The sequence below is a fragment of the Halichoerus grypus genome, unplaced genomic scaffold (assembly GCF_964656455.1).
Source record: "Halichoerus grypus unplaced genomic scaffold, mHalGry1.hap1.1 HAP1_SCAFFOLD_68, whole genome shotgun sequence".
Classification (NCBI taxonomy): Eukaryota; Metazoa; Chordata; class Mammalia; order Carnivora; family Phocidae; genus Halichoerus; species Halichoerus grypus.
The window spans coordinates 55,452-81,461 of NW_027555009.1; the positions used below are offsets into that span (position 1 = coordinate 55,452).

At 36.5% G+C, this 26,010-nt stretch overlaps 1 protein-coding gene across 1 annotated transcript in view; it reads left to right on the forward strand.

The window, feature by feature from the left end:
- LOC144380698 (transmembrane protein 135-like) overlaps positions 1 to 26,010 on the forward strand; it is a 76,490-nt gene that overhangs the window by 43,722 nt on the left and 6,758 nt on the right. The window contains exon 2 of the mRNA XM_078065528.1: positions 17,856 to 17,897. Coding sequence (XP_077921654.1) covers positions 17,856 to 17,897 — 42 coding nt within the window. The remainder of the gene's footprint in view (positions 1 to 17,855; positions 17,898 to 26,010) is intronic.

The following is a 26,010-nucleotide window of genomic DNA, read 5'->3' on the forward strand; positions in this document are numbered from 1 at the left end:
TTTGGGTGCTTGAGTTCTATGCTAACAATGTAGATAGAGTTGGTCTCCAGTGTACTAGTGAAACTAAATGAAATTTGAGTGTTTTTAAACAAGGATACCAGATACGATATTTATGAAATGAATTTTGTACTGTTTTGGGAAACATAGATTTCTAGACCGGTCTTTAGAGTGGGTGGAAGGAGGGTGGTGGTAATTCAGAAGGCCTTCCTTTCCCGAGCTAAAAATGCCAACAGAACTTTCAGGTCTGAAAGCTGCTCAACACTCAAAGTGAAACCCTCTCAGTGTCTGGTTTTCTTTCCCACATTCCCTTAGGACCTGGCTCTCACTCTTCAGCCAGCTACTTCCGTTACGGGTAGGCAAAGCTAAAATGGTAATTGTAAATTTGTGAATTATGCTGTGCCTTTCAGGGCTAACTCCAGACTCACTTGAAATGTCTTCACAAATGTGGCTTATAACAATCTGCGTGCTTCCCTCAAAGCTTTCCTCTCTGTCCATGCTTTTCTGCTTATTAGCTCCCTCGTGTTCTACCCCATACATGTCTCTTAGGTTCCACCAATCCATTCTTCCCTCCTGACTTGCTGACTTCGTTTTTGGAACAGCCAAAAGATGCCGGATACTTTGTGCTTTCGAAGTCTTATGGCAAATGTGCTCTATGGACTCCAGTGTAGAATTTGTGGCAGGAATGAATGGACTCTTGAGAAAGAAATACCGTATTTTCAAGTCCATGTTCTCATACTAAAGAAGGCCGGACAAGACATTTATAAAATATGATTTCTAAGTGCACAGGTTTCTAAAGAAATCTTTTTTCCCTTAAGGAGAAAAGAGGCATCTGTTGTATTTCTAGAACAAATAACCCTTAACCTCTTTCTTCTTCATTTTCTCTTTCATTTACATGAATGAATATTTGAGAAGCTCTTATCTCCACGTTCAGACCTCTACAATTTTTCTACTTAAAAAAGAAAGTTATGTGAAGTGTTATTATTACATTGGGTAATTTTATTTCAAACTAAATACCAGAATATTATAATTCTTTTATCCTACTGTGTGATTGTCTTTTGTACTTTCACTTAATTCTCCCTCCTCTTTAGCCTCTTGGAATTTTGCCTCTGAAGCTTGAATTTCCTTCCCTTTCTTCTACAAAAATGAGATGCAGAACAAGGCATGGCTTGAAGTCAAAGTAAATTCCCATCTTTAAGTTCTAGCAACCGATACAGGCTCCTTAAGGCCAAAGCCTGCCTATTAGCCACTTGGCTGTTGAGTGACTATATGTTCTAGGAAAGGGTACTGGACTAACTCTAAGAATGTGGAGTGTTGATATACTGTTACCAAAAATTAAAAAAAAAAAAAAACCACTCTGTGTATTAAGTATTTGTCTGGCAGGATACTGAAAACCTAAAATATAGCCCACACATACAAACTTGTTGGAAGACAAAATACATTTTTCACCAAGTTAGAGTCTCATAGTGAGAAAAGCCAAGCTAATTTGGATTTTAAAGTTTTCCTCCCATTTTCCCCTACTACCAAGCTCCACAGGGCCCCCTAATCATGTAGCACTGAAAAGAAAGTACTTTCTGCATTTTTAAATACTGTTACTGCTTTTGACTCCCCAGCATCTCAGTTTACATATGCGAAGGAAAATAAAAAAACTATAAGGAACAGACATTAGCTAGGATGGTATTTAGGAGGGAATTAAGATGTAATTAGAATTACTTAGGTGTGCCCATACATCAGTTTTGCCATCTTTAAAGCAGAACATAGGTAATCCTAAAACTGTGTGTGTATATAAATCTTGTCAGCTTTTTAATATATTCTTAAACATTTCCCAGTGGAGGTTTGTTAAATGTTCTGAGATATTTTCTTGCTAAATATTAGATTATATACACATTAAATACTCTACAATATTTTCCTGTAAAATGTTGCACATGAATGTTTCACCTTTCAAAACTGGTAAAAGCAAGAGTATGTTGCAGAAAGTCAGCTTATAAAAAATGTAGATGGTACTGTAAGCGGTATACCCTGGTTATTTGCTATAGTACTTAATTCAACAGAGCTCAGATAATTTCCACATATGGAAATATGATGGACTAATACAGAAATAGATAAGCCCTTGAAGGTAAAATATGATTTTGACCATTTGACTATTTAGTTGGTATTAGAAGTTTTTTTACTTTGGGTAGAGTGTTAATTATACAATATTTTTTCTACTTAGAACAAAGAAGGTATCTTCAGTGGTCTCTAGAATATGTTCCAGTGCACCTCATACAAATTTGGTATTGATTTGATTTTTTACTTTGGTTTTACTTCAAAACCTAGAATCAAACTGGGACTGTATCAGGTTTGAGCAAATCATAAAAATTTGTGGATAATTTGCATCAGAATTTTTAAGTTTTGCAGAATCTGAAGGACCGTTCAATTCAGTCCTTTCATTTTATACTTGGAGAAACTAAGGCTGAGAATCTCAGTATGTTTCTGTTTAAGGTTTTGTAACTGTTTAGTCAAAGAGCCAGAACTAAAAATGAGAATCTCAGACTCTGGCTTATCATAAATTAATTATGGAGTCTAAACTGGGAGAAGAATGTTCACTAGAAAGAAAAGAGTTAACCTCTCACTATAGCAGAACATATATATCTCTCGACCTATTTGTAGATGAACCAGTCATTTCTGTCGAAATTCATGATAACCTTAAGACCATTCTAAGTCATTAATGTTGTTGGCTCCAGTAAGTGAAACACTGCTCAAGTAAGAATAGCTGTCTTTCCTTTCTCTTGCATTTCTAAATTATCAATGCCACATGATTGATATCTCAGAAATACCTTCCAGATGGCTTTACTGTTTGTTTACTGAACTGTGTTGCAAAACTGCTTGTTACTCATTCAGGCTGGTCAGATAGGGTTGGTTTTTGTTTTTGAGGTAAAGAAGACTGTTTGCATATAAATTCATTGTGTTTTGTGTGTGTGTTAAAAAAAAAACTTCATTTTTCCAAGTAGTTTGATGAATTAAAACCTTTTTATTTTAGTTTTTTATCTGTGTAGAATTTTACTTTTAATAAAGCTTGGGGGAAAGTAAAACATCCCTTTCTAAAGTTTCTCAAAAAATATCAGGGTATCCCTGCAAACAGTCCCTTTTTCTTCCCTCCATTACTCAACTCAATCCCCCCAAAATATTTGCAGAAGTGGAGTTCTAAGGCTGGTAAGAGCCATCAAACTTAGGATTTCCCATGAGATCCTCTTAGAAGGGATTAAGAAGACTTCAGGAGCCCCTTCTCCTCCACACCCTCCCCTAGTGCTCCATCTTTTCTGTCTTTTGTCACTCATTTCCCTCCCTGAGGTTGATTTGCTGGTTTTGTCATCTTAAAATTATAATGCCTAAAGGATGATAAATTCTGTGTTCAGTGAGTAGTTTTGAGATTTTTATAACTCTTTAATTGCAGGCATTTAATCCTGTGTTTAGAAAGCTATGTGTTACGATGCTCAAACCCTCTGGCGCTTTCCCCGTCTCCTCCCAAAAGACCACCAACAGAACCCCAGGCAGTAACAATGTATTGAGCACCTTCTCTGTTTCAGACCTAACTCTATGTCCTACAGCAGTGCTCTTACGGGAAGTCATACTATGTGATTTTACATTTGAGGAAACGGAAGCCCTCTGAGGTCAAGTGATTTAATCATTAGTCTCTACAAGTTCTCTTGTGCATTCAGTTTTGCAGTCACTTCCTACCCTTACCCCATCCCTGGTACCAGGGAAATGCCGATCTGCTTCCTGTCACTATAAATGAGATTCTTTCCCTAGAATTTCATATAAGTAGAATCACACAGTATACAGTGTTGGGTCTGGCTTCTCCTCCACATTTTTTTGAGATTCATCTGTTCTGTTGAGTATATCACCAGTTCGTTTTTTTTCACTGCTGAGTAATGTTCCCTTATATGCCACAGTTTACGCATTCATATGTCTGTGGAATCCTTTCCAGGTCCAGTCAACTTTTCATTTGACAGTTTATGTCATATGTATTGTCCCAGATTTGTAAATAATTAGGTTATAACGTGATTATATCTTTGTATCTTTGGAGGGAGGGCTGTAATGTTGGACCTTTTAGATAATGGTGTTAATGTCCTGGCAGATGCTGTCCAATTTCCTCTTGCTATTCGTGGCTCGATCTTTCAACTTAGGGTTTAAGCTGATGAGTTTGACATGGGTAGGGATTATTACATTTTCTTTATAGTCCTCCCACTACTGAGGACAGGAACTACCATACACTCACCTTTGTAGTTTGTAACTTCACAGTAATAACAGAAGCAGTAGTAATAGGTGATATTGAGCACTTAGTATAATAATTATATGAAGTTGGTGCTATTTTTTGCATTTTACCTGTAAACAGACACAGGATTTATACAACTTGCTTGTCTGATTCTGTAGCCCTCCCCTTTTAACTCTGCTGCCTCAGTGCTTAATAATTGTGGGACAAACAAATGAATGTGTAGAAGAATAAGGATTGCTTCATAGTTCTCTGGATATGGTGTTAGTTACACAAAAGTATATAACTTCGTCTGAAATGACTCATTGGTAGTCTTAGTTTTCATCATCCTTCCCTGTTCCCACAATAAATGATGTGACTTTATTAATCATATACACACAGAGCAATATCTAGAACTCCATTATGGTTGCCAGAAATGAGGTTACTCTCTGAGGCAGAGACAGTCTAGATGAATTCCTACTTGGATGGTGACAAGCAAGTAATCGGTCTTCATTATGTTAAAGCACTGAGATTTTTTGGCTTGTTTACTGCAACAGCTAGTGTTAATGACCTTGATTTTATTTATTTATTTTTTTAAAGATTTTATTTATTTATTTGACAGAGAGAGAGAGAAAGAGATCACAAGCAGGCAGACAGGCAGGCAGAGGGAGAGGGAGAAGCAGGCTCCCTGCTAAGCACAGAGCCCGATGCGAGGCTCGATCCCAGGACTCTGGGATCATGACCTGAGCCGAAGGCAGACGCCCAACTGACTGAGCCACCCAGGTGCCCCATGACCTTGATTTTATAGTGTCATTAAGTTTCATACTTTATGTCTGTATTTAGTTGTGGTTTTGAAAGGAGTTATTATTTTTAAACTAATTTGTTAATCTATCAAAAGATATTAAAAATCTGTCTTAAAGTTGATGTGTGGTTTAATCTATTATCTTAAAGAACAATATAAGTTTTTAGATGGCTTTAATATCTGTTGCTTTCAACAGAATTCAGTTTGTAAGTTGACATGTTACAAAGTTTAAACAAATATTACTAAATTAGATTAATTTAGAAGTAAATAATGAGATGAGATTCAGTAGTAGGTCCTGAAAACTCCACTTGGAATATCATTGTTAAACACAAATCTGGTCATGTCATTCTTGTGGAGCATAGGGCCTTTTGCCTTATAGGTAAATTTCAAACTCAATTTGGGGTGGTCTGGCCTGTGCCAGTCTCCCTCCACTCTGCTTCCTTGTCTCCAGGCTCCAGTTACATTAAACTTCCTCAGTTCCCAAAATACTCAATGTTCTCTTTTCTCTAAATCTTATAGATACTGTCTCTCCCTGCTTTCTTCTTCCCCTTCTTCCTTTACATACCACCTTAAATATGTCATTTTTCTGGCTAGCCTTCCATGACAAAGCCAAGGTCAGGCACCCTTCCTTTGTGCTCCTATAAACACTGTGTCCCTTATATTGATACACTTTCTGTAATATTGTAGCACTTTTCACTTATATGTATACCCCACTGGATGGTGAACTTCTGGAAAACAGGGAAAATAGCTATTCCCAGCACTTGGCAACCTGCCTGGTACATAGTCAACTCAGAGTAAATATTTGTGAAATATTGAATGTGTGAATAAGTGAATGAATGATGAATGAGTGTGAATAATGCCCCAATCTACAAACTTTATGGTCTTACTTTTTTTACTCAGGTACAGATCCTAGTCAATTAACAAGCTAACTATATCAGCGTCCCAGTCCTGCCTTTTAGACTTGATAGTTTTACATTACAGTCACTTACATTGCATTTGAGGTATTTAAAATAGCTCTAGGGGGACCTGGCTGGTTCAATCTATAGAGCATGCAACTCTTGATCTCAGGGTCATGATTTCAAACCCCATGTTGGGTATTGAGCCTACTTAAAAAAAAAAAACATTAAAAAAAGATGAGCAACTCATATTTTAGACTTACTTATGCATATTTATGTCTATATAAATTCATGCCAAATTATCAGTATAAAAAATTAATACAAATTGATATTAAGGACAATCATTGGAAGTTGTTAATAAGTGTCAGGGTAGCTAATTTAAACATATACAAATTTCTGGGCACCTGGGTGGCTCAGTCAGCTATGCATCTGCCTTTGGCTCAGGTGTTGATCCTGGAGTCATGGAATCGAGCCCCAGGTCAGGCTCCCTCCTCAGCGGGGAGTCTGCTTCTCCCTCCCCCTCTGCCCCTCTCCATTGCTCATGCTCTCTCTCTCTCTTTCTCTCAAAATAAATAAAATCTTTTTTAAAAAGTTTCTCAAAAAATATACACAAATTTCTTTAGAAACTGAATGTGAAAAACCCCCAAACTCTAGAATTGCTGTTAAAAAAAAGAATCCAAAAAAGTTGGTACCCAATTAGAAATATATGAAGTGTGATGTTATCAGTTACTACACAGATAAAAATTTCTCTCTTTCAACATATGTCTTTTGAGTGACTAATATGTTATGCATTGCTGTAGGCACTTGGGATACATAATTGAACAATGTTAACTTCCTGAATGCTTTAATAAATAGGAAAAAATGGAGCCTAGAACACATACACACACACACGTTTATGCATATATGTAAAATACTAATTAGTATGTTTTAGATAAGCCTTTTTCTGAAACCAATACCAAAAGATTTTAGGATTATTTAAAGTGAGATATTAAAGTTACTGTGAAAAAAACTAAATGATGGTAGGATTTGGGAGGAAAGGAGGAATTGTGCTTTGAATTTCCTTAAATGTAATAAACAAATACAATTGATCTTCAAGAATAATATACCTGGCCCGTATGGTAGACTGTGTTATTGTTCAGAAACCTTTGCTGTTCCTCCCTATCCTATTGGCCTCATGCCAGGCCTTAGCTTTGCCTTGACTAATAAAATAAGAGTGGAAATGATTTATGTTTACTTATGAGCAGAAGTTTTGAGTCAGAACATAGTGTCCTATATTCTCTTTTCTTCTCTGCTCTGACAACCAGCAGATCTGATAGATGCTTCTTCCTCACCCTAACGTCTGAAATAAAAATGACCTATAAGACGAGCCATTGCCAACCCTTGTTTGACATGTAACATGAGCAAGAAAAAAAAATGTTGAAAGCCATTGAAATTTTATTACGGCAACATAACCTCACCCAGTGGTTGTCCAACTTGAGCATGCATTAGAATCACGTGAAGATTCTGTTAAAAGGCGATTGTACAGGTTTTACACTGTTGGGCCCCTTAGAGTTTCTGAATTCAGTAGGTCTGGGGTGGGGACCAAGAATTTGCATTTCTCACAAGTTACCATCAGATGCTGAGGTGCTTCAGAGCCCGCACTTTGAGAACTCACCTTTCCTGATACAGCCCGTGAATTCATATTCCTGGATACTCTAATTACTTAATAAATATTACAGCAACAAAATGCGGAATATTTCCCAACTTCATTAATAAAGAAGTAAACTCTGTAAAATGCTCCTTTGATTTGTGGAATATGGACACACAAAATGTCGTAAGAAACCCTAAATTTGGTAGAGTGGATTAGATAACCATGGAAATTACTATCATATTAGTCAGATTCAAATAAAAGGTGCTAAAAATATACAAAGAGCAAAGGGAATTTGAGAAAGAAACAGTCACATCTGATTGTGGGAGAAAATGCCATCCTGATGGACTTAGTAGGAATTCTCTCAAAAAAGGAGGGTAGTTAAAGAGGTCATTGCATATGGAAGGACCACGGATGACCAAAATGAGAGAGGTGAGAAAGTGTGAAATGCATCTGAACGTAACACTAATAGAGTTCGCTACTGAGAGACAGATAAAGGAGAGTCTCTTTCAGAAGTCCAGTTTCTAACTTGGTCTGTAATGAAACACAGTGAAGCTTCAGTTCAGTACTGTTTTTTGTATTCATGTTTACATTGAGGTGCTTTGGGAGTTTTTGTTGCTAAAGGTGGCAAATTAATACCAAGGGTAGGCCTTATGATTGTCCAGGAAGTCCTGGAGAGACTGCTGTGAATAATAGCTATTGTCGAAGAGGAAGTGGGTGAGAGAGGCCAGCATGGAGTCTTGACCAAAGGACACTCCCCAGTACGTCAGGTTTAGCTAGGAGACATGTGGAAGTGAGGAAATGGAAATTGGTTCCATGCGCTTCAGTCCTGTGTAAAGTCTTTGCATAGAACTAGTTGGAAGAGCATTGCTCTCTGTGTTCACATGTTTTGTGGTTTCTTTTCTATGGCCCAAGGTCCCACTGCTTCTCTGTGGTATTTCTCCTCCACAGGGAGACCTCAGCAGGCAGAAAGGGAGTTGACTGGGATGTAGAATAATTTTAGTGTTGTGTGAGGGTGTCTAGGAACAAACTGTTTTCAGGGAGATCACTTAACCTCTTTGGGCCTTGGTTTCTTAATTTGTAAAATATAATTCTCTCAGGTTCCAGTATTCCATTTTTCTAATACTTTCGGCCAACAAAATTCCGGTATGTGTTAACTTGCCCAATTTCTATTATACATACCACAAATTAAGTTCATAATCTTTGAGATGCATGAAGTACGCTGCAGTATTTGAAATAAATGTATTTCTTTTAGAGTTAGGATACTCTGTAGTGCTCAATCAGAAAATAGTTTTCTAAAAGCTTCCAAAATTTTGTTTTTACTCCATTACCTATAGATGGCGTATTTTATTTTTAGATTTGAACTTTGATACTGAATAAGCATAAACTTATGAAAAAGCATGGCCTAATGTTATAGTTTCAAATAGCTGCTTATTTTGTTCAGTATGAAAACCAATTGCCATTATTATTTTAATGACATAGATACCAACATGCATTTGAAAACAAATTAATGTTAATTCAAAGATTCTGTATAATTGAAAACATTTGTTTTAATCTTTTACAACCATTATGGGAGGGAGAAAAAATGAAAATACTTGCCAGTCTTGAAGTCTTTAAAAAATGGATTGGTTCAGAATTGTGGTTATAATTCTGTTTAATGTAAATAATTTGTGGCTATTGCAATGCCATGATCTTAAGGAACTTGCAAAGTTTTTCCTTGGATTTACATAAAACACCATTTTGATCTTAAATTTGCCTTTTGCCTCTAGTTAATTTGTCAGGTCTAAACACATGCCATTTCCTCAGCAACTGCAAACAGGCCTTTCATGTTAGGTCCAATACAACTCAAATCTACTCCTTTTACAAGTATTTTAAAGCTTGACTAGTATTGCTATTACTGTTTCATTTTGGGAGGGAAATTCATCCTAATTAGCATTTCTTTTAGAAACATTCTGTAGGTGATTCTTGGTTCATATTTAGGACACACCAGAAAAAGTGCACAATAATCATCTGGGGACTTACAAACACACTTGATTACCCGTAACTGCTGCCTGCTTCAGTAACATCCCTTAGGTTCTTGAGAACAAAGCTAAACACCAATGTTCCATTCCATATGAAATAAAGTACTGTAAAATATTTGCCAGAATCAAAAATAACATTTTTGATGCTCTTGGAGAATTCACTTATATTTAAAGAAATCCAATTGAAAATTAGTTTGAAGATATATAATGTGTTCATGAAGCAAAGAAAATAATCGTCCTCAAATTTCTTGATTTGTTGCTATTCCGACTTCAGATTTTTGTATGAGGTTCTTAAGATAGGAACATAACATTAGTTATTTTGCTTTCTCATATACAGTGCCATATGCAGACTGAAACTGAGCTCTCTCAGTCTATTAGTCAAATAATATTAGATCTAAGAGAAAAAGTCTCTTGTGTGTATGTAAGCAATGAATGTATTTTAATTGAGCACCCCAAGTTCTGAGTAGTAAATTGAAATTGTTGATTTAAGCTATTGGAGCATGCTATGTGATTAAGACAGTGAAGTGTTTTTTTTGTTTGTTTGTTTTTTTAAACAAAACGAAAACAAAAAGCTGGAATTAATTCCATGTCGATCTTTTTTTGTTATTCTTATGATAAACAGGTGTCAACCAAAATTCTATAGTTGTTGATCAAGTTTCAGTTACTAATTTATAACTGAGTACTTAGATGAGTTTCTACACTTGAAAATGGATTAGGAAAATTAATTAGAAAAAGTGGTTTATTCTTTTATGTGAGTTTTCAAAACAAAATAAGAAAAATTTAACTTTAAGTTGAGTTCAACAAAGATGATGCAGATGGCCTCAAGAGCAGCCTAATCCCAGAACTTGCACATCCCTTGTGGAAACATTGACATTTTCATTAACATTAGGAAACCACCAAATACATTAATCCTGTCCAACTCTGCTGAATGGGCTAGACTTGGCATATATCTAGCCAGAAAAGGGAGCCAGAGAAATAAGAATATACCAGGGCTGCTCAGTCTCTAACATAAATATATTAATCAACTTATGGATATACTATAACCTTCTTTTTTTAGAAGTCAACTAGATTCAGGAATATGTCATTTTCAATGCTGTATTGGTTTAGGATATATGATTTTAAGATCTTCCAATGCTGTACTAAAACTTTTTTTTTTTTTGAGAGAGAGAGAGAGAGAGAACGCATGCGAGTGTGCATGAGCGGGGGCGGGGGTGGGGTGGCTGGGAGGGGCAGAGGGCCAGAGAGAATTTTAAGCAGGCTCCATGATGACCCTGATGACCCAAGCTGAAATCAAGAGTTGGATGCTTAACCCACTGAGCCACCCAGGGTGCCCAAGTGTATTAAAACATTTCAGTAAAATCATGGACTTTTTCTTTCATTTTAAAAAAAAAACTATATAAAATTGCATGAGTTTTCTTTATAATAAATACAACAATGAGTCACAAATTTGAAGCATTTAAATAGGCATTCTGGTTCCTTTTTTAACTTTCACATTAAACTTTTCAGTCATATTCACTCCAAATATATTTATGTTTTTAATACCAGTAATAATTAGACAAATCAAAACTTTGATTTTGATTCAGCTATTATCTGTAACTATTATTTATAATTAACTTTATATGTCATTCTTTTTATACCTTCTATATGCCTGAACTTTAAGCATTTTCTGTTTTAAATAATTTTGTTCACATATAATAATGTAACTTGTTTTTGATACTGAGTGACTTAGGTGATTACAATATAATCAACAGAATAGAATATTTTAAGGCTTATCAATGTACTCAACTATTTTAAATCTAATTCATCTCTATTTATTGCCAGTCTTTTAGCATCGTTAATTATGGTTTTGCATGTACTGCTTTTCTCAAATCAAATAATTTAAGAAGATAAATGAAGAAAAAGACTGGACAAAGAAATTTGAAGCTGAATTATAAATATAAAGCAGGGTAGAGTAATTAAACTCTTGAGAAGCACTACTGATACAAGAAATTTTGTGTCATAACTTGTAGTCAAGGTTTATACCTTATAACATTTTAGTCAAGGTTATTTTTATTCTTATGAGAAACAAACACAGAGCTTTGCATATACCTTTTTTTTAATGGTCAGAGATGGCATATAATTTATCTTTCCCTTCCTCAAGAAATAAGCAATACAGTGTTTTCTGTGTATTAGCTGCCCAATAAAGAAATGACTGTTGAGCGAATAAAGATAGATGATGTAATATTTAATCAATATTTGAGTTTCCTTTTAATCAATTCAGTGGTTAAAAATGGACAGAACTCTGAAATTGATACTTAATGCATGTTTCTTTCTTTCTTTCTTTTTTTAATCCTTGTAGTCACCTAATTATCCATGTTGATTGGGGATATAGTTTCTGAAAATCTTAATCTAAACTATCTACTTTAGTTAGTAATTTTACAAAACTTTTACAACAGTGAAGTTGACTACTTTGAGTTTACATTCTCTGCCATTGTGGGGGTGAAATAGAGATGAATAATTTGCACTGTTTAATCTGTTCCTAAGTACTCAAGTATTGATGTTTTAAATGAAACTACACAATATATAAATATATACTTGTAAAAATTTTTTTAGTAGTATATAAATAGAGAGTAAAAGGTTATGTTCTTTTCATGCATCTTAACCCATTCGACTTCATTAGGTAGCCTACTATCAAGGGTTTCAGATATTTCTTTTTGACCACTTTTTCATATGTATATAAACAACATTTTTACGTTTTCTCATTAATTATATTTCAGCATTGATATTTAATATAGATAATAATGTAACATTTAATCATTATTGAGATTATATCTATAGAATTCCTTCTTTTATTTGATGGTGTTTCTTATCAGGTCTTTCTATAGCAGACTAATCCAATAGTTGGTCTTGTAATCTTAAAGTTAAAAAAGAAAAGGTTCCCTTTGAACCTTTGCAGGAATAAGTTGCACATCAGTAAGTATTACAAAACAATAAGCAAATGTAATAATATTAGTAGCAGGCCAGTAATCTCAAGGCAAATTCAGGGGGGTTTTTTGTATGGTTTTTAAAAAATTTTTTTATTCTCGATGGTGAGATCAATTTTTTATGTTACTAGTGACAGAATAATTCATTCTATTTTTCTATTGTGATTTCTAATAACACTAGCAGTAAATAAAATGATAAAATAATTGGTAGAATTTCAGAATTAGAAGACATTCAGTCAGTCAATTATGAAGGTAATTTACTTCCAGGCTCTTGTTTATTTATTTATTTTTTTTTTTAAAGATTTTATTTATTTATTTGACAGAGAGAGACACAGTGAGAGAGGGAACACAAGCAGGGGGAATGGGAGAGGGAGAAATAGGCTTCCTTCCTTCCTTCCTTCCTTCGGCAGGAAGCCTGATGTGGGGCTCGATCCCAGGACCCTGGGATCACGACCTGAGCCGAAGGCAGACGCTTAACGACTGAGCCACCCAGGCGCCCCCCAGGCTCTTGTTTAACAGACAACAAAATTGAACCCTAAAGTTAAATGATTTACTCCAGGTTGGTAGTGAAGTTATGACTGTGAATCATTCAAATCAAGAGTCTTTTCCACTGTAGCATGCACTGCCTTCAAGAAATATTTTAAAGATTTATTGAGTACTACATCTTTTATATTCCGTTATGTTTACCAAATAAAAAAAGTGGGAAACAAAATAGTTTTCATTGTTTTCAGCTTAATAGAGACCATAATGATATAGCACATGTACATATCAGATTTTATGTTGGTGTCAAATGGTGGGGTGTTCTTAAAGATTTCATAACTGTATAGAATGATAGGAATGAACATCAGCTGTAATTAAAAGTCTAATATGACGATATTTACTTGTGGGAATTTAATGCAATGTAGCTAAGATTAACAACATTTCAAATGTCAGTAAATGTGTTTTTAAGGGAAAACATGCAAAAAATGATAAATCACCTCACAGAGCTACAAACTCTTCAAAAAATGGTTTACTAGTGACATCTGCTGGTGTAATTTGGTAATAAAAATAAAAGTATCTCCTGGAAATAATTTCATGGAAATTAAGCGTGAGACAAAGAATCTTTGTGGGCAAATTGTTTTGTTTTTTTTAACTATCATTTACACTTACAATTTAAAAAAAAATTGTGTTTGTGGGTTCCCCCTCTCATTGGCATTTGACCAAGTATATTATTCTAATAACAGTATTAAACTTTATACTTTCTTCTCCACAGTGTATAATTCCAGCCTGAACCTCTCTAATAAGTTGTGTATCACCTAAGTTGTTTGATATGGTGCTGCACTTTTTCCTCCTCCTCTTTCCTGAACCTTGCACATAACCTTGCAAATGTAGAGATTCAGTAACTACGACTGACTCTTACTAGATATTTATGCCATTTATAGGCTAACTAATAGAAAAGTCTGTGTGTACATGAGTTATAGGCATTATATTTATGCACGCTCAAAAATAAAAATGAGACTTTGTATTAGAGAACAATTTCTTTAGGAAGAGAAATGACTTTGTTTTTTGTTTTTTTCCTATGGAACAGATTTTCTGCACTATAAAATAATAGAGAAATAAAATACACTCAGTCCCTGGGTATTTTCTCTATTGGCACTTATTTCCTAGATGATTGTACTGTGGGTTTAAGTTCTACTTATAGATGAATCACCCCTCTTCCTTGACCCCCAAACCTGTACAGCAGCCACTTGTTTCATTAACATTTCCATTTGTAGGTAACAGTCATCTCAAATTTACCATGTCCGAAATAAAACTGATTTTCTCCTCAAACCTGTTCTTCCCGTAGTCTTCCTCACTTCAGTAAACGGACGTTTTATCCTTTTGCTTGCTCAAATCAAAAATATTTTAATAATTTGTAAATTTTCTCTTTCTCTTGTACCATCAAGGAATTCCACCAACTCTATTTTTGAAATACCTTTGGAGTCTTAACCACTTTTCTCTACCTCTACCACTTAATGACCTAGTCAAGCCACAATCGTCTTTCCCCTCCTAATTCACCTCTTTGCTGGTTGTTTTTTTTTTTTAAAGATTTTATTCATTTGAGAGACAGAGAGAGACAGAGCACAAACAGAGGGAGAGGCAGAGGGAGAGGGAGAAGCAGACTCCCCGCTGAGCTGGGAGCTGGGGCTCCATCCCAGGACCTGAGATCATGACCTGAGCTGAAGGCAGACGCTTAACCGCCTGAGCCACCCAGGCACCCCTCGCCTCTTTGCTGTTAACCTTGCCTTCCTGTGGTTTGTTTTCCAATGAGCAACCAAAGATTATCTTAAAATTTAAGACAGGTCTTTGTCACTCTTCTGCTGAGGTTTTGTTTTGGTTTTTTTTTTTACCATGCCTAAAGGGCCCTACCAAGAACTTTGGACCACTCCTTCCCTCCTCCACTGTGACTGTGACCTCCTTTCCTACCACGGCTTCCCTCCCCTCTTTTGTTCCAGCTACAGTAATCTACTTTGCTGTTCTCCTTCAGTGCCACGAAAACTCCTAGTCAGGAGCTTTGTGCTTGCTCTTCCTTCAATCAGATACTCTTCCCTCCATCCTGTAAGGCTTCTGATCACATTATCAAATTTCACCTTCTTGGAGAGGCCCTTCTGGATTACACTACCTAAGATAAGAAGGCCCGACCACATCTGTTTCTCCTCTTCCCCTGCGTCGTGTTTTGCCATAGCACTTATCACCACCAGATATATTTACTTGTTTTCCTCGTACCTTTCCCTGGCCCAGAATGTCACCTGTATGGAAACAGAGATTCTGTATTGTCCGCTGTTACCTCCTTAGATCTGAAACTAGTGTTTACACATAGTAGGCATTCAGTCAGTATTTGTTGAGGAAATCAGTGAGCCTTAAGACGTGAATGTAGAAAGTAATTTGATTTGCATTATAATAACTGGATCTGTTAAATAGTGAGGCCCCTTCTAATGGGGTCTGTTCTGTATAAATCTTTCTATGCATACCATACTTTTTACATTTAAGTCAGATTACGATAGTGTTTCATAGTTAGGCTAAGGCTCAGACAATACTCTTGGTATCAAAATGCAGGGCGATATTATTATTTTAAAGATTCTTTTTAGGGGAATAATTACTTTTTTGTTCTTTTGACATAGACATCTGACCCTCAATTACATTAACAGACCTTATTCACATGAATGGAAAGAAGAATAGCCCCTTTTGAATTCAGGCTAAGACTTTATCAATATGAAGTGCTTCCCACAGGGTTCTGCTGAAAGAACCAAACTTCCATCATAATGAAATTGCAAATTCATTTGTACATGCCCTTTTTTATTTGAAGCTACTTTTTGATGTTTGGTCTGCAATTAGATTTATTGTTTAAGGTCACAAATATGCAATCCTGACTAGACCAAGTTGTCAGAATCCTTTATCTATTCAGCATTGCACAAAGATAAATGGCTATCTCTTAACAATAGCATACCAAAGCCAAAATTTGTTCCCACTTGTATATAATCTTAATCAATCTGCTGCTTTCTGTTTTCCAGTCAGTAGACGCCTAGCCTAACCCGCTCACCACCCCACCTATCTAGAAATTGCCCAATTATGGGTTTTAAATTACTGAGAAACACTTCAGATGGAAAAAAGATAAGTTTAAGAATGTTAATGCTATAATTTTCTCATGCATATTTTTAGCTTAACATATGAATTCTTTTGCCTTTACCCTCATTCTGTGTGGGGTGAGTAATTATGTAGTATGTTAGCTAAATTCTGTGATTACATTTCTCACTGTTAACATGATCGCAAAGTAGATCATGTTTCTTAATTAAAATGAATTCTTAAGTGTTTTAAAAGATCTATGCACACGAATTAAATTCTTTTCTGAGATTCTGTGTGTCCCCCAGTAAAAATATCTACATTTAGACTTGTTCAGAAGGACTTCTTATATTTTTATGCATTTCCTTTGTGACCTTTCATATAAAAGGTATACTGAGAGAGTTGCCCAATTAGATTTGAGGCTGTACTTTTTATCCAAGAATATCCAGTGTCTAAAATTAACATACATTTGAGCATCATTGTATCACCAATCTCTATAGTTTCTCCAAAGGATTCTGATACTAGATATACAACAATTCTTTAGTAACTTGATCATACTTATAAAGCAGGCCATTAAGACTAGTATAGTAATGTCCCCATTTTAAAATCTTGTTTAAATATTTTTTGCAGATCTGAGAATCTTTTTTTAATTGTCATGCAGTTTGAACCTTCCCCCAGTTAAAAGGAATACACTATTTCAGAAGGAGGTATAAGAGAAAACCACAGTTTTTAAGTCAGAGGAACTTTTTTTTCCTGAATTCCGACTATTATTTATTTTGTGACCTCTTGGAAGTTGCCCGTTTTGGGGGAGGGGGCCTCTGCCCAGCTATAGAATAGAGAAATACTTATTCATAGAGGTGTGATATAATTAAATGAGACAACACATATAAAGTGCCCAAAACAATGCCCAGCAATAGTAAATACTCAATAAATATTATTTGAACTCCTGCCTCTGTGCCCTCCCCTTACCCCCACTCTGTTCCCGTTGCTATGTTATCCATTCTGATTGGGCTTACTCAAAAGTTAAAACTGTTGAACTAAACTTGAAGCCTTTTTGTGCCTGCCAGCTCTACATTGCTCTGCATTCACTGAATTAATAAGTAGGGAGAAGTCAGGACCTTGAATTGATCTATTCATAATACCCAGCAGGTGTATGTGGCCTTTTCTTCTCAACAATTTGCTCCCCCAGGGATTGGGTAAAATGAATATTCCACTCTGAGCCTTCATTTTAAGTCCACATGGAGATATACTTAGAAGATATACTTAAATCTCTCTTCCACCTGCAAATAGGAGAGTTGAGCCTTAAATTATGTTAATTTGACATAGGAAATTTTAATCATCCTGTGTAAGATGGCTTGCTTGTTTGTTGCATTTGTACTGCTCAGATCACTGTCCTAAAAGTTTCACCTTTTAAAAGTAATCTGTTTCAGGGGCGCCTGGGTGGCTCAGTCGTTAAGCATCTGCCTTCGGCTCAGGTCGATCCCAGGGTCCTGGGATTGAGCCCCACATCGGGCTCCCTGCTCGGCGGGAAGCCTGCTTCTCCCTCTCCCTCTCCCCCTGCTTGTGTTCCCTCTCTCGCTGTCTCTCTCTCTCTGTCAAATAAATAAATAAAATCTTTAAAAAAATAAAAAAATTTTAAAAATAAAAGTCATGTGTTTCAGAATAAATTTTAATAGCTACTTAATATACTACTTTATATCTCAAAAATTGTTACTTTATCATAATTTTTATTGTTTTAGGTGCAAAGATGGTTTGAAAGGATTTACATTCTCTGCTCTTAGGTAAGTAGTTTATTTACCTTATGTTAAGAGAGAATTTGCAAGTTAACTTTTTCAAAAAGTAATATTATTGCGCATAATTACAATAGATGTTTATCGACTCAGTTTTCTAGCCCAAAATAATTGCAGGAGTCACAGTCACTTTTACGATATTTTATTAAAAGAGTCTAATTTATTGGATTTCTTTCCCCCTAAAAATCAGTCAATCAACTACTGTTTTTGGAGGTGCCTGGGTGGCTCAGTCGTTAAGCGTCTGCCTTCGGCTCAGGTCGTGATCCCAGGGTTCTGGGATCAAGCCCCACATTGGGCTCCCTGCTCAGCGGGAAGCCTGCTTCTCCCTCTCCCACTCCCCCTGCTTGTGTTTCCTCTCTCACTGTGTCTCTCTCTGTCAAATGAATAAGTGAAATCTTTGAAAAAAAAAAGATCAACAACTGCTTTTGGGACCTATTGTGTGCCTCATATCACTGGGTGTTAGGAAAGAATTAGAAGAACTCTCTCTTCAAGGAGCATTGGAAAAACAAAGCTACATGTGAATAATTACTGCAAAATTAAATACTGAATTGTGTGGTACCACATTATGGGCTTCATTAGGACAGGGCTCATGTCAGACACATTTTGAATCATAAGCTTCACTAGAGTCACTAGAATCTGCTTTTCACCCTGTATGCCATCTCTTGCCATAGTTATTGGCCGATAGTAGTAGATAGTGTAGAAAAGTTGGTTGGCAGCACTTCCATTGTATTTTACAGTTCACCAAGCATTTTCACATAGATTAGAAAATTTTCACAGCAGTTCTGTGAGATGGGTATTTTTATGCCCATGTGACGTGAGGCTTAGAATACTTAACTAATTTAATGTCACACAGTGACTGCATATACTTACTTGAAACCTAATGCTCTTCCAGTTTGTATTATAAATGTTGCCTCTTTTATTCTCCTAAGTACATATAGTAGATGCTTAGTGAAGATTAGGTGTGGAGTATTTATTATAAATATAGGAGGGAAAAATTAGGGTAGCCTTCGGTATGCTAGAAGATTTCATATGACTGTCTTTTTTAGGTTATTTTGAGGATCAAATGAGTTAATGCATGAAAAGTGTTTAGAACTGTGCATGGCACATAGTGCTCAAGAAATGTTGGCTATTACTGTTATTATTATTCTTATGGGGATAAGCCTTAAACTGCACTTGAAGGATAGCTTTAGAGAACTAGAAGGGAAGAGGAGGAACCTTCTGGGTAGAAGTGAATAATGTTAGCAAAAGTATGAAAATTATAAACATGAAATATGAGGTAAGAGTGGGAAAATCAACTTAATTGGTATGAAAAGCTTATTTTAGGGATCATAAGGTTTTGTGGGGTTTTTTGATTTTTTAAATGATGGTCAGAGCAGGGCCAGATTTTGGAAGACCTAAACAGAAAAAAAAGAAGACAAATTTGAATTTGATAAGATGGGCAGTAGAGAGCCACTAAAGGGTTTTGAGCAGGGTAGTTGACATTGTTTCAGAAAGATTAGTCTGGCCACAGTATTTGGGACAGACATTGTGAAAGAGAGAATCAGAAGGAAGAAAGATGAAGTGATAAGGACTGGGATTTGGCGACAGTGGAGGATTAAAGAGAAAGAGGCAAAGTTGAGACTGGTGTCGAAGGAAATGAAGACCTACTGATTGATATTTTCCTTCTTCCTCTTTCCCTCCAATCCTTGCTACGAGCCAAGTTTTGAAAACCTAAGTACATGAAAAAAGGTGCTATTAACAGAAAATCAGATGGTGTGCAAGGAAGCTAGTTTGGGAGGGGACAAATTGAGTCCCCTGTGTGAATAAGAGTATCTTTGGTTGTGGAAACTCTGTGGTAACAGTAACTAAGTCATAATACACAGCGGTAATTTTTTCATATTATATTTTTCATTGAAAGATCATGAAACATTTCAGAAAATAACTTTTTGTTGTTGTTGCATTGAATGTGAAGATTCTATGTTATGTCAAAAGTTTATAACAAAACCAAAAGTTGGTTTTCCTAAAGAGAAAACTTTGCCTTTTCCCGTGTCTCTCCATAGGCTCCCAGAATCCTTACAGAAACTCAAAATGTATCCGATATTTTTGTGTCTCTTCGTCAAATCCACTCAAAATAAGGGGCTGGATAACTATTTGCACTTAGAATTTACTCTGTATTATAGGAAAATATTCTGGAAAAAAATGGTTATTAATTCTTGCTAAGTTAGTAGAAGTTATGAGAACAGGTAGAGTCAAGGATAGAGTCAAAGGCTGGGAACCAGTTCAGGAGCCTTATGGTATACCAAACCTGCATCAACATAGTTTAATACTTAGAAGTGTATAGGCAGCTTAGTGATTAAGAGCCCAGGCTTTAGAGTCAGACAGTTTTTTGGGTCCAAGTAATTGTTTTTGGATGTGGTCAAATGCTTTTTCATGCTAACTCTCACGGAAATGATGGCACCTACTTACTTCGTAGTGTTGCTATGAGGATTAAATGATTTAATCCTCTGTACTGTCCTGTCATATAGTAAATGTTCAGAAAATGCTCATTATTACTATATTTGATCATTCAGTATGTATTAATTAAATTTTTACTATGTGCCAGTCCCTGGGGTGTAATAGCAAAAGATGTATAGAGTCTCACAGACCCACAGTTTAATGGGGGATGCAAACTACTAATAAGGTGCTTCTGCTATTGGGGACTCATTGGGCTTTGATAGCACAAGGGAAGGATTGCTAACTCACTGCAGCTTGGGCGGGGACAGTTTCTCCAAGGAAGTGACCTCTAATCTGAGATGGTCAGTCCTGGCCAAAAGAGAAACAGTGTTATGAACAGTGTGAGAGAGATGATTTTATCTGTTCTAACATAGTTTTTGTCTTGTTTATAAAGAACAGTAGTACAGACCTTGAACTCTCCATGCACACCCATGATTAAGAACCAAATTCTTTTGGAATAACAGCTACTGAGACTGCACAGCTGCCACCTTGTGACAATCTCATTACATGCCCTTTATGATTTAATAAGCTAGATATTTTACCAAGTTTGTCCGAATGAGATGGGATACAGTTGTTGATAGTAATAGCTTGTTTCACCTCTCTTTTCTGAGTGTTTACATTTTCTTATTCTATTTGTCATAGGTCCCATGTTCCAGAACCTTAGTGTAGTATTACTGATCCCTTGTTTTTGTCTGCATTTTATGGTATTTTCTGAAAGTTCAGCAAGTAGAGTTCTCTTAAGAAAGCTTAGTTATTCTTTATAAGAGCAATGACTCATAGTGAAGGTACAAACAGCAAAAATGGAAAACTAGTAAAGGATACTGATTGAATGATATCTAATGGTAGCAACTCTTTTTTTCTTTTCTTTTCTTTTCTTTTCTTTTCTTTCTTTTCTTTCGCATTGTCTGGGAAAAAAATACTCCAGTTTTGATGAGATAAGAATAGTGTCTTCTCCCAGATATTAGGTTTTTCAGAAGAGAAATAACTAGATTAGAATAATATTGAGTTTAAGGTTTTCTAATGAAATTATGTGAGAATGCATGGAATCTTGACCATTTTATGATTCTCAGTCTTTAGTTTCCTCCATTTCCCTGAATATCTTTATATGACCTAATATTGCATTGCAGCTATTTTATGACTCAAAGTGACATGAGATATAACTTTATACTGAAAAATGAGAACCTCATTCAATTGTAACTATTAGTAGAATTTAGACAAAAAAATAGAATTTTTTGATCAACTAGTAGACCCAAGTAAATATTTCACCTGCTTTTTTGTTTGAAAAAACTTCAAGGTGTGTAATATCTTTAAAAAGTGGTAACTTAAATTAAAAAGGTGCATCATAAAAGTGTTATGCTGTATTTTACTTGGTTAATTTGATTTTAAAATACGTGCATTGTTGGGAAGCTTGGGAAGATGGTGGAGTAGCAGGACCCTAAGTTCACCCCATCCCATGTTGACAACTAGATATCACTCACATCGATGTAAATACGCTAGAGGGCAATCCAAAGATGGGCAGAACAAACTCCACAACTAAATGTAAAGAAGCTGCATCTGAGGGGGTGCCTGGGTGGCTCAGTCAGTTAAGTGTCTGCCTTCAGCTCAGGTCATGATCTCAGGGTCCTGGGATCAAGTGCCATGTCGGGCTCTCTGCTCAGTGGGGAGTTTGCTTCTCCCTCTCATTCTCCCTCTGTGCTTTCCCTCTCTCTTTTTCTCTCTCAAATAAATAAATGAACTCTTTAAAGAAAAAAAAAGCTGCATCTGAGAGGTTACCAAGGGTAGAAACAGTGGTTGGGAGCTGCCCACAGGAGGGAGGGAGCTACGGGTGTAGAGAGGGGAAAGAAAACAGTCTCTCACACTAGGGATCCCAAACCATAACATCTGGCTTTGAAAACCAGAGGGGCTGAATTCCATGAGTTTGTATAAATCACAGGATTTGGAGTCTGGAGCTTAAAAAGTCAGCTGACTCAGCACCGGGCAAGATGGAAGAGTGAGTGATAGCTGGATCCTGCCTTTAAAGATACAGCAGCCCATAGAGAGGCAACATAGAAATGACAGTTTGCATAGTGCCTGGGACAAACAAGAGGAAGATATGTTTATACTGATTTTGAGTGTGTTAGGGAACTTCTCTGGGAACAAAGGAGGTGGCAGGCACCATTTTCCTCCCCTGCTGCCCAGCATAAACACAGGGCCACCTGTGGGCAGCACTGTGCAGACACTTGCTACCTAACCTGCTAGCAGTGTGCCTTGCCCATGTGTTCTCCTGAGGACTGGCACACTCCAAGCATGCTGACCTCAGCCCTTAGCTCACCTGATGTCTTCTCAGAGCTCGCAGCCTGTGTCTCACTAACACCACAGAAAGCAAGCAAAGCCCACAACAGATACAGAGTCAATGAAGATGTCTGGACTGAAAGAAAAAGCGACTCAGACACAACACAAGCAACACAAACAGGAGATTCCCCTGAAGTGCCAGGTTCTGGTGAACAGGGGACACTATACTGCAGAGCAGTACAGGACCTCTTCTTCATGAAGCCATTACTTTCAAGAGCAGAAGGTGTAGCTGACTTTCCTAACAAAGAGAAACTGACACAGATAGACAAAATGAGGAAACAGAGGAATATGTCCCAAATGAAAAAACAGGACAAAATCACAGCAGGAGATTAAGTGAAACAGAAAAAAGTAAGATGTTTGATAAAGAATTTAAAGTAATGCTCATAAAGATAGTGGACTTCAGAAAAGGGTGGAGGACATCAGTGAAACTCTTGACAAAGAGATAAAAAATGGGTGCCTGGATGGCTCAGTCATTAAGTGCCTGCCTTCAGCTCAGGTCATGATCCCAGGGTCCTGGGATTGAGCCCTGCATCGGGCTCCCTGCTTGGCAGGAAGCCTGCTTCTCCCTCTCCCACTCCCCCTGCTTGTGTTCCCTCTCTTGCTGTGTCTCTCTCTGTCAAACAAATAAATAAATAAACTCTTTAAAAAAAAGAGAGAGATAAAAAATAACGTATCAGAGGTGAAGAACTCGATAAATGAAATTAAAAATACAATAGATGGAATAAATAAACAGTAGGCTACAGGAAGCAGAGGAGTCTGTAAGTGACCTGGAGGATAGAGTAATGGAAAGCAATCAAGCTGAACAGGTGAGAGACAAATAAATACTACGTAATGAGAATAGACTTAGAAAATTCAGTGACTCCATCAAGCATAAGAGAGAAAGGGGGACAGAAAATGTATTTGAAGAAGTAAGAGCTGAAAACTTCCCACATCATGGGAGGGAAACAGAGATCCTGATTCAGGGGCACAGAAATCCCCCTGTTAGGATTCAACCTAAGGAGGTACACACCAAGACACATAGTAATTAAAATGGTAAAAAATAGTGATAAACGAAGAATTTTATTTTATTTTATTTAAAGATTTTATTTATTTGACACAGAGAGAGAGATAGCGAGAGCAGGAACACAAGCAGGGGGAGTAGGAGAGGGAGAAGCAGGCTTCCCACCAGGCAGGGAGCCCGATGCAGGGCTCAATCCCAGGATCCTGGGATCATGACCTGAGCCAAAGGCTGACACTTAACGACCGAGCCACCCAGGTGCGCCAGGAAAGAATTTTAAAGATTGTAAAAAAAAAAAAGATGGTTACATATACAGGAAACCCCATAAGGCTATCAGTTGATTTTTCAGCAGAAACGTTGCAGACCAGAAGGGACTGGTATGATATATTGAAAGTGCTCAAAGGGAAAAATTGGAAGCCAAGAATATTCTATCCAGCAAGGCTGTCATTCAGATTAGAAGGAATTTCCCAGACAAACAAAAGTTAAAAGAATTCATGACCACTAAACCAGCCCTACAAGAAATGCTAAGGGGGGCTTTGTAAGAGGAAAACAAAAATCATAAGTAAGAGTAAGAAAAAACAGGAAGTACAAAAACAACAAAAAAATAAGTATATCTATAAAAATCAGTCAAGAGAAGCACAAAATAAAAGGATGTAAAATATGATACCAAATATCTGAAATGTGGAGAGGAGAGGAGTAAAATTAAGCAACCATTAGCTGAACATAGACTGCTATATGCGGAAGATGTTATATATAAACCTAACGGTAACTACAAGTCAAAAACAGTAATAAATTGAATGAGATCTTGCCATTTGCAACAACGTGGATGGAACTGGAGGGTATTATGCTGAGCGAAATAAGTCAAACAGAGAAAGACATGTATCATATGACCTCACTGATATGAGGAATTCTTAATCTCAGGAAACAAACTGAGGGTTGCTGGAGTGGGGGGGGGTGGGAGGGATGGGGTGACTGGGTGATGGACACTGGGGAGGGTATGTGCTCTGGTAAGCGCTGTGAATTGTGCAAGACTGTTGAATCTCAGATCTGTACCTCTGAAACAAATAATGCAATATATGTTAAGAAAGAAAAAAAGAAGAAGAAGAATGTAGCAGGAGGGGAAGAATGAAGGGGGAGAAATCGGAGGGGGAGAAGAACCATGAGAGACGATGGACTCTGAAAAACAAACTGAGGGTTCTAGAGGGGAGGGGGGTGGGAGGATGGGTTAGCCTGGTGATGGGTATTGAGGAGGGCACGTTCTGCATGGAGCACTGGGTGTTATGCACAAACAATGAATCATGGAACACTATATCTAAAACTAATGATGTAATGTATGGGGATTAACATAACAATAAAAAAATTAAAAAAAAACAGTAATAAATTAAAAAAAAAACAATAAGGAATCCAAATATTTTGCTAAAGAAAGCCAACAAATCATGAAAGAAGAGAGCAAGAGAAGAAAGGAACAGAGAGGAACTATCAAAATAACCATAAGTCAAGTAACAAAATGGCAATAAATACATACATATCAATAATTACTTTGAATGTACATGGACTAAATGCTCCAATCATGGCACATGATGACAGAATGGATAAAAAAGCAAGACCCATCTACATGCTGCCTGCCAGAGACTCATTTCAGACCTAAGGACATATGCAGACTGAAAGTGAAGGGATAGAGAAACATCTATCATGCAAATGGAAGTGAAAAGGTAGCCTGAGTAGCAAGTTATATCGACAAAATAGACTTTCATACAAGGACTGTAAAAAGGGACAAAGGACACTGTATGAACAATACAATCCAACAAGAAGATATAAAAATTGTAAATATTTATGAATCCAACTTGGGAGCACCCAAATAAATACATAAAGCAGTTAATAACAAACATAAAGAAAATGATCAATAGTAATACAATAATAGTAGGGTACTTCAACACTTCACTTACATCAATAGACAGATCATTCAAACAAAATCAACAAAGAAACAGTGGTTTTGAATGACATATTGGCCCAGATGGATCTAACAGATATAGTCAGAACATTCCATCCTAAGACAGCAGAATACACATTCTTTTCAAATGTACATGGAGCATTCTCCAGAATAGATCACATATTAGGCCACAAAACAAGTCTCAACAAATTCAGAAAACTTGAAGTTATAAAAATACATCTTTTCTGACCACAATGGTATGAAACTAGAAATCAAGCACAAGAAAAAACATGAAAAGCACATAAATACATGGAGGTTAAATAACATACTACTAAACAATGAATGAGTAAATCAAGAAATCAAAGAGGAAATAA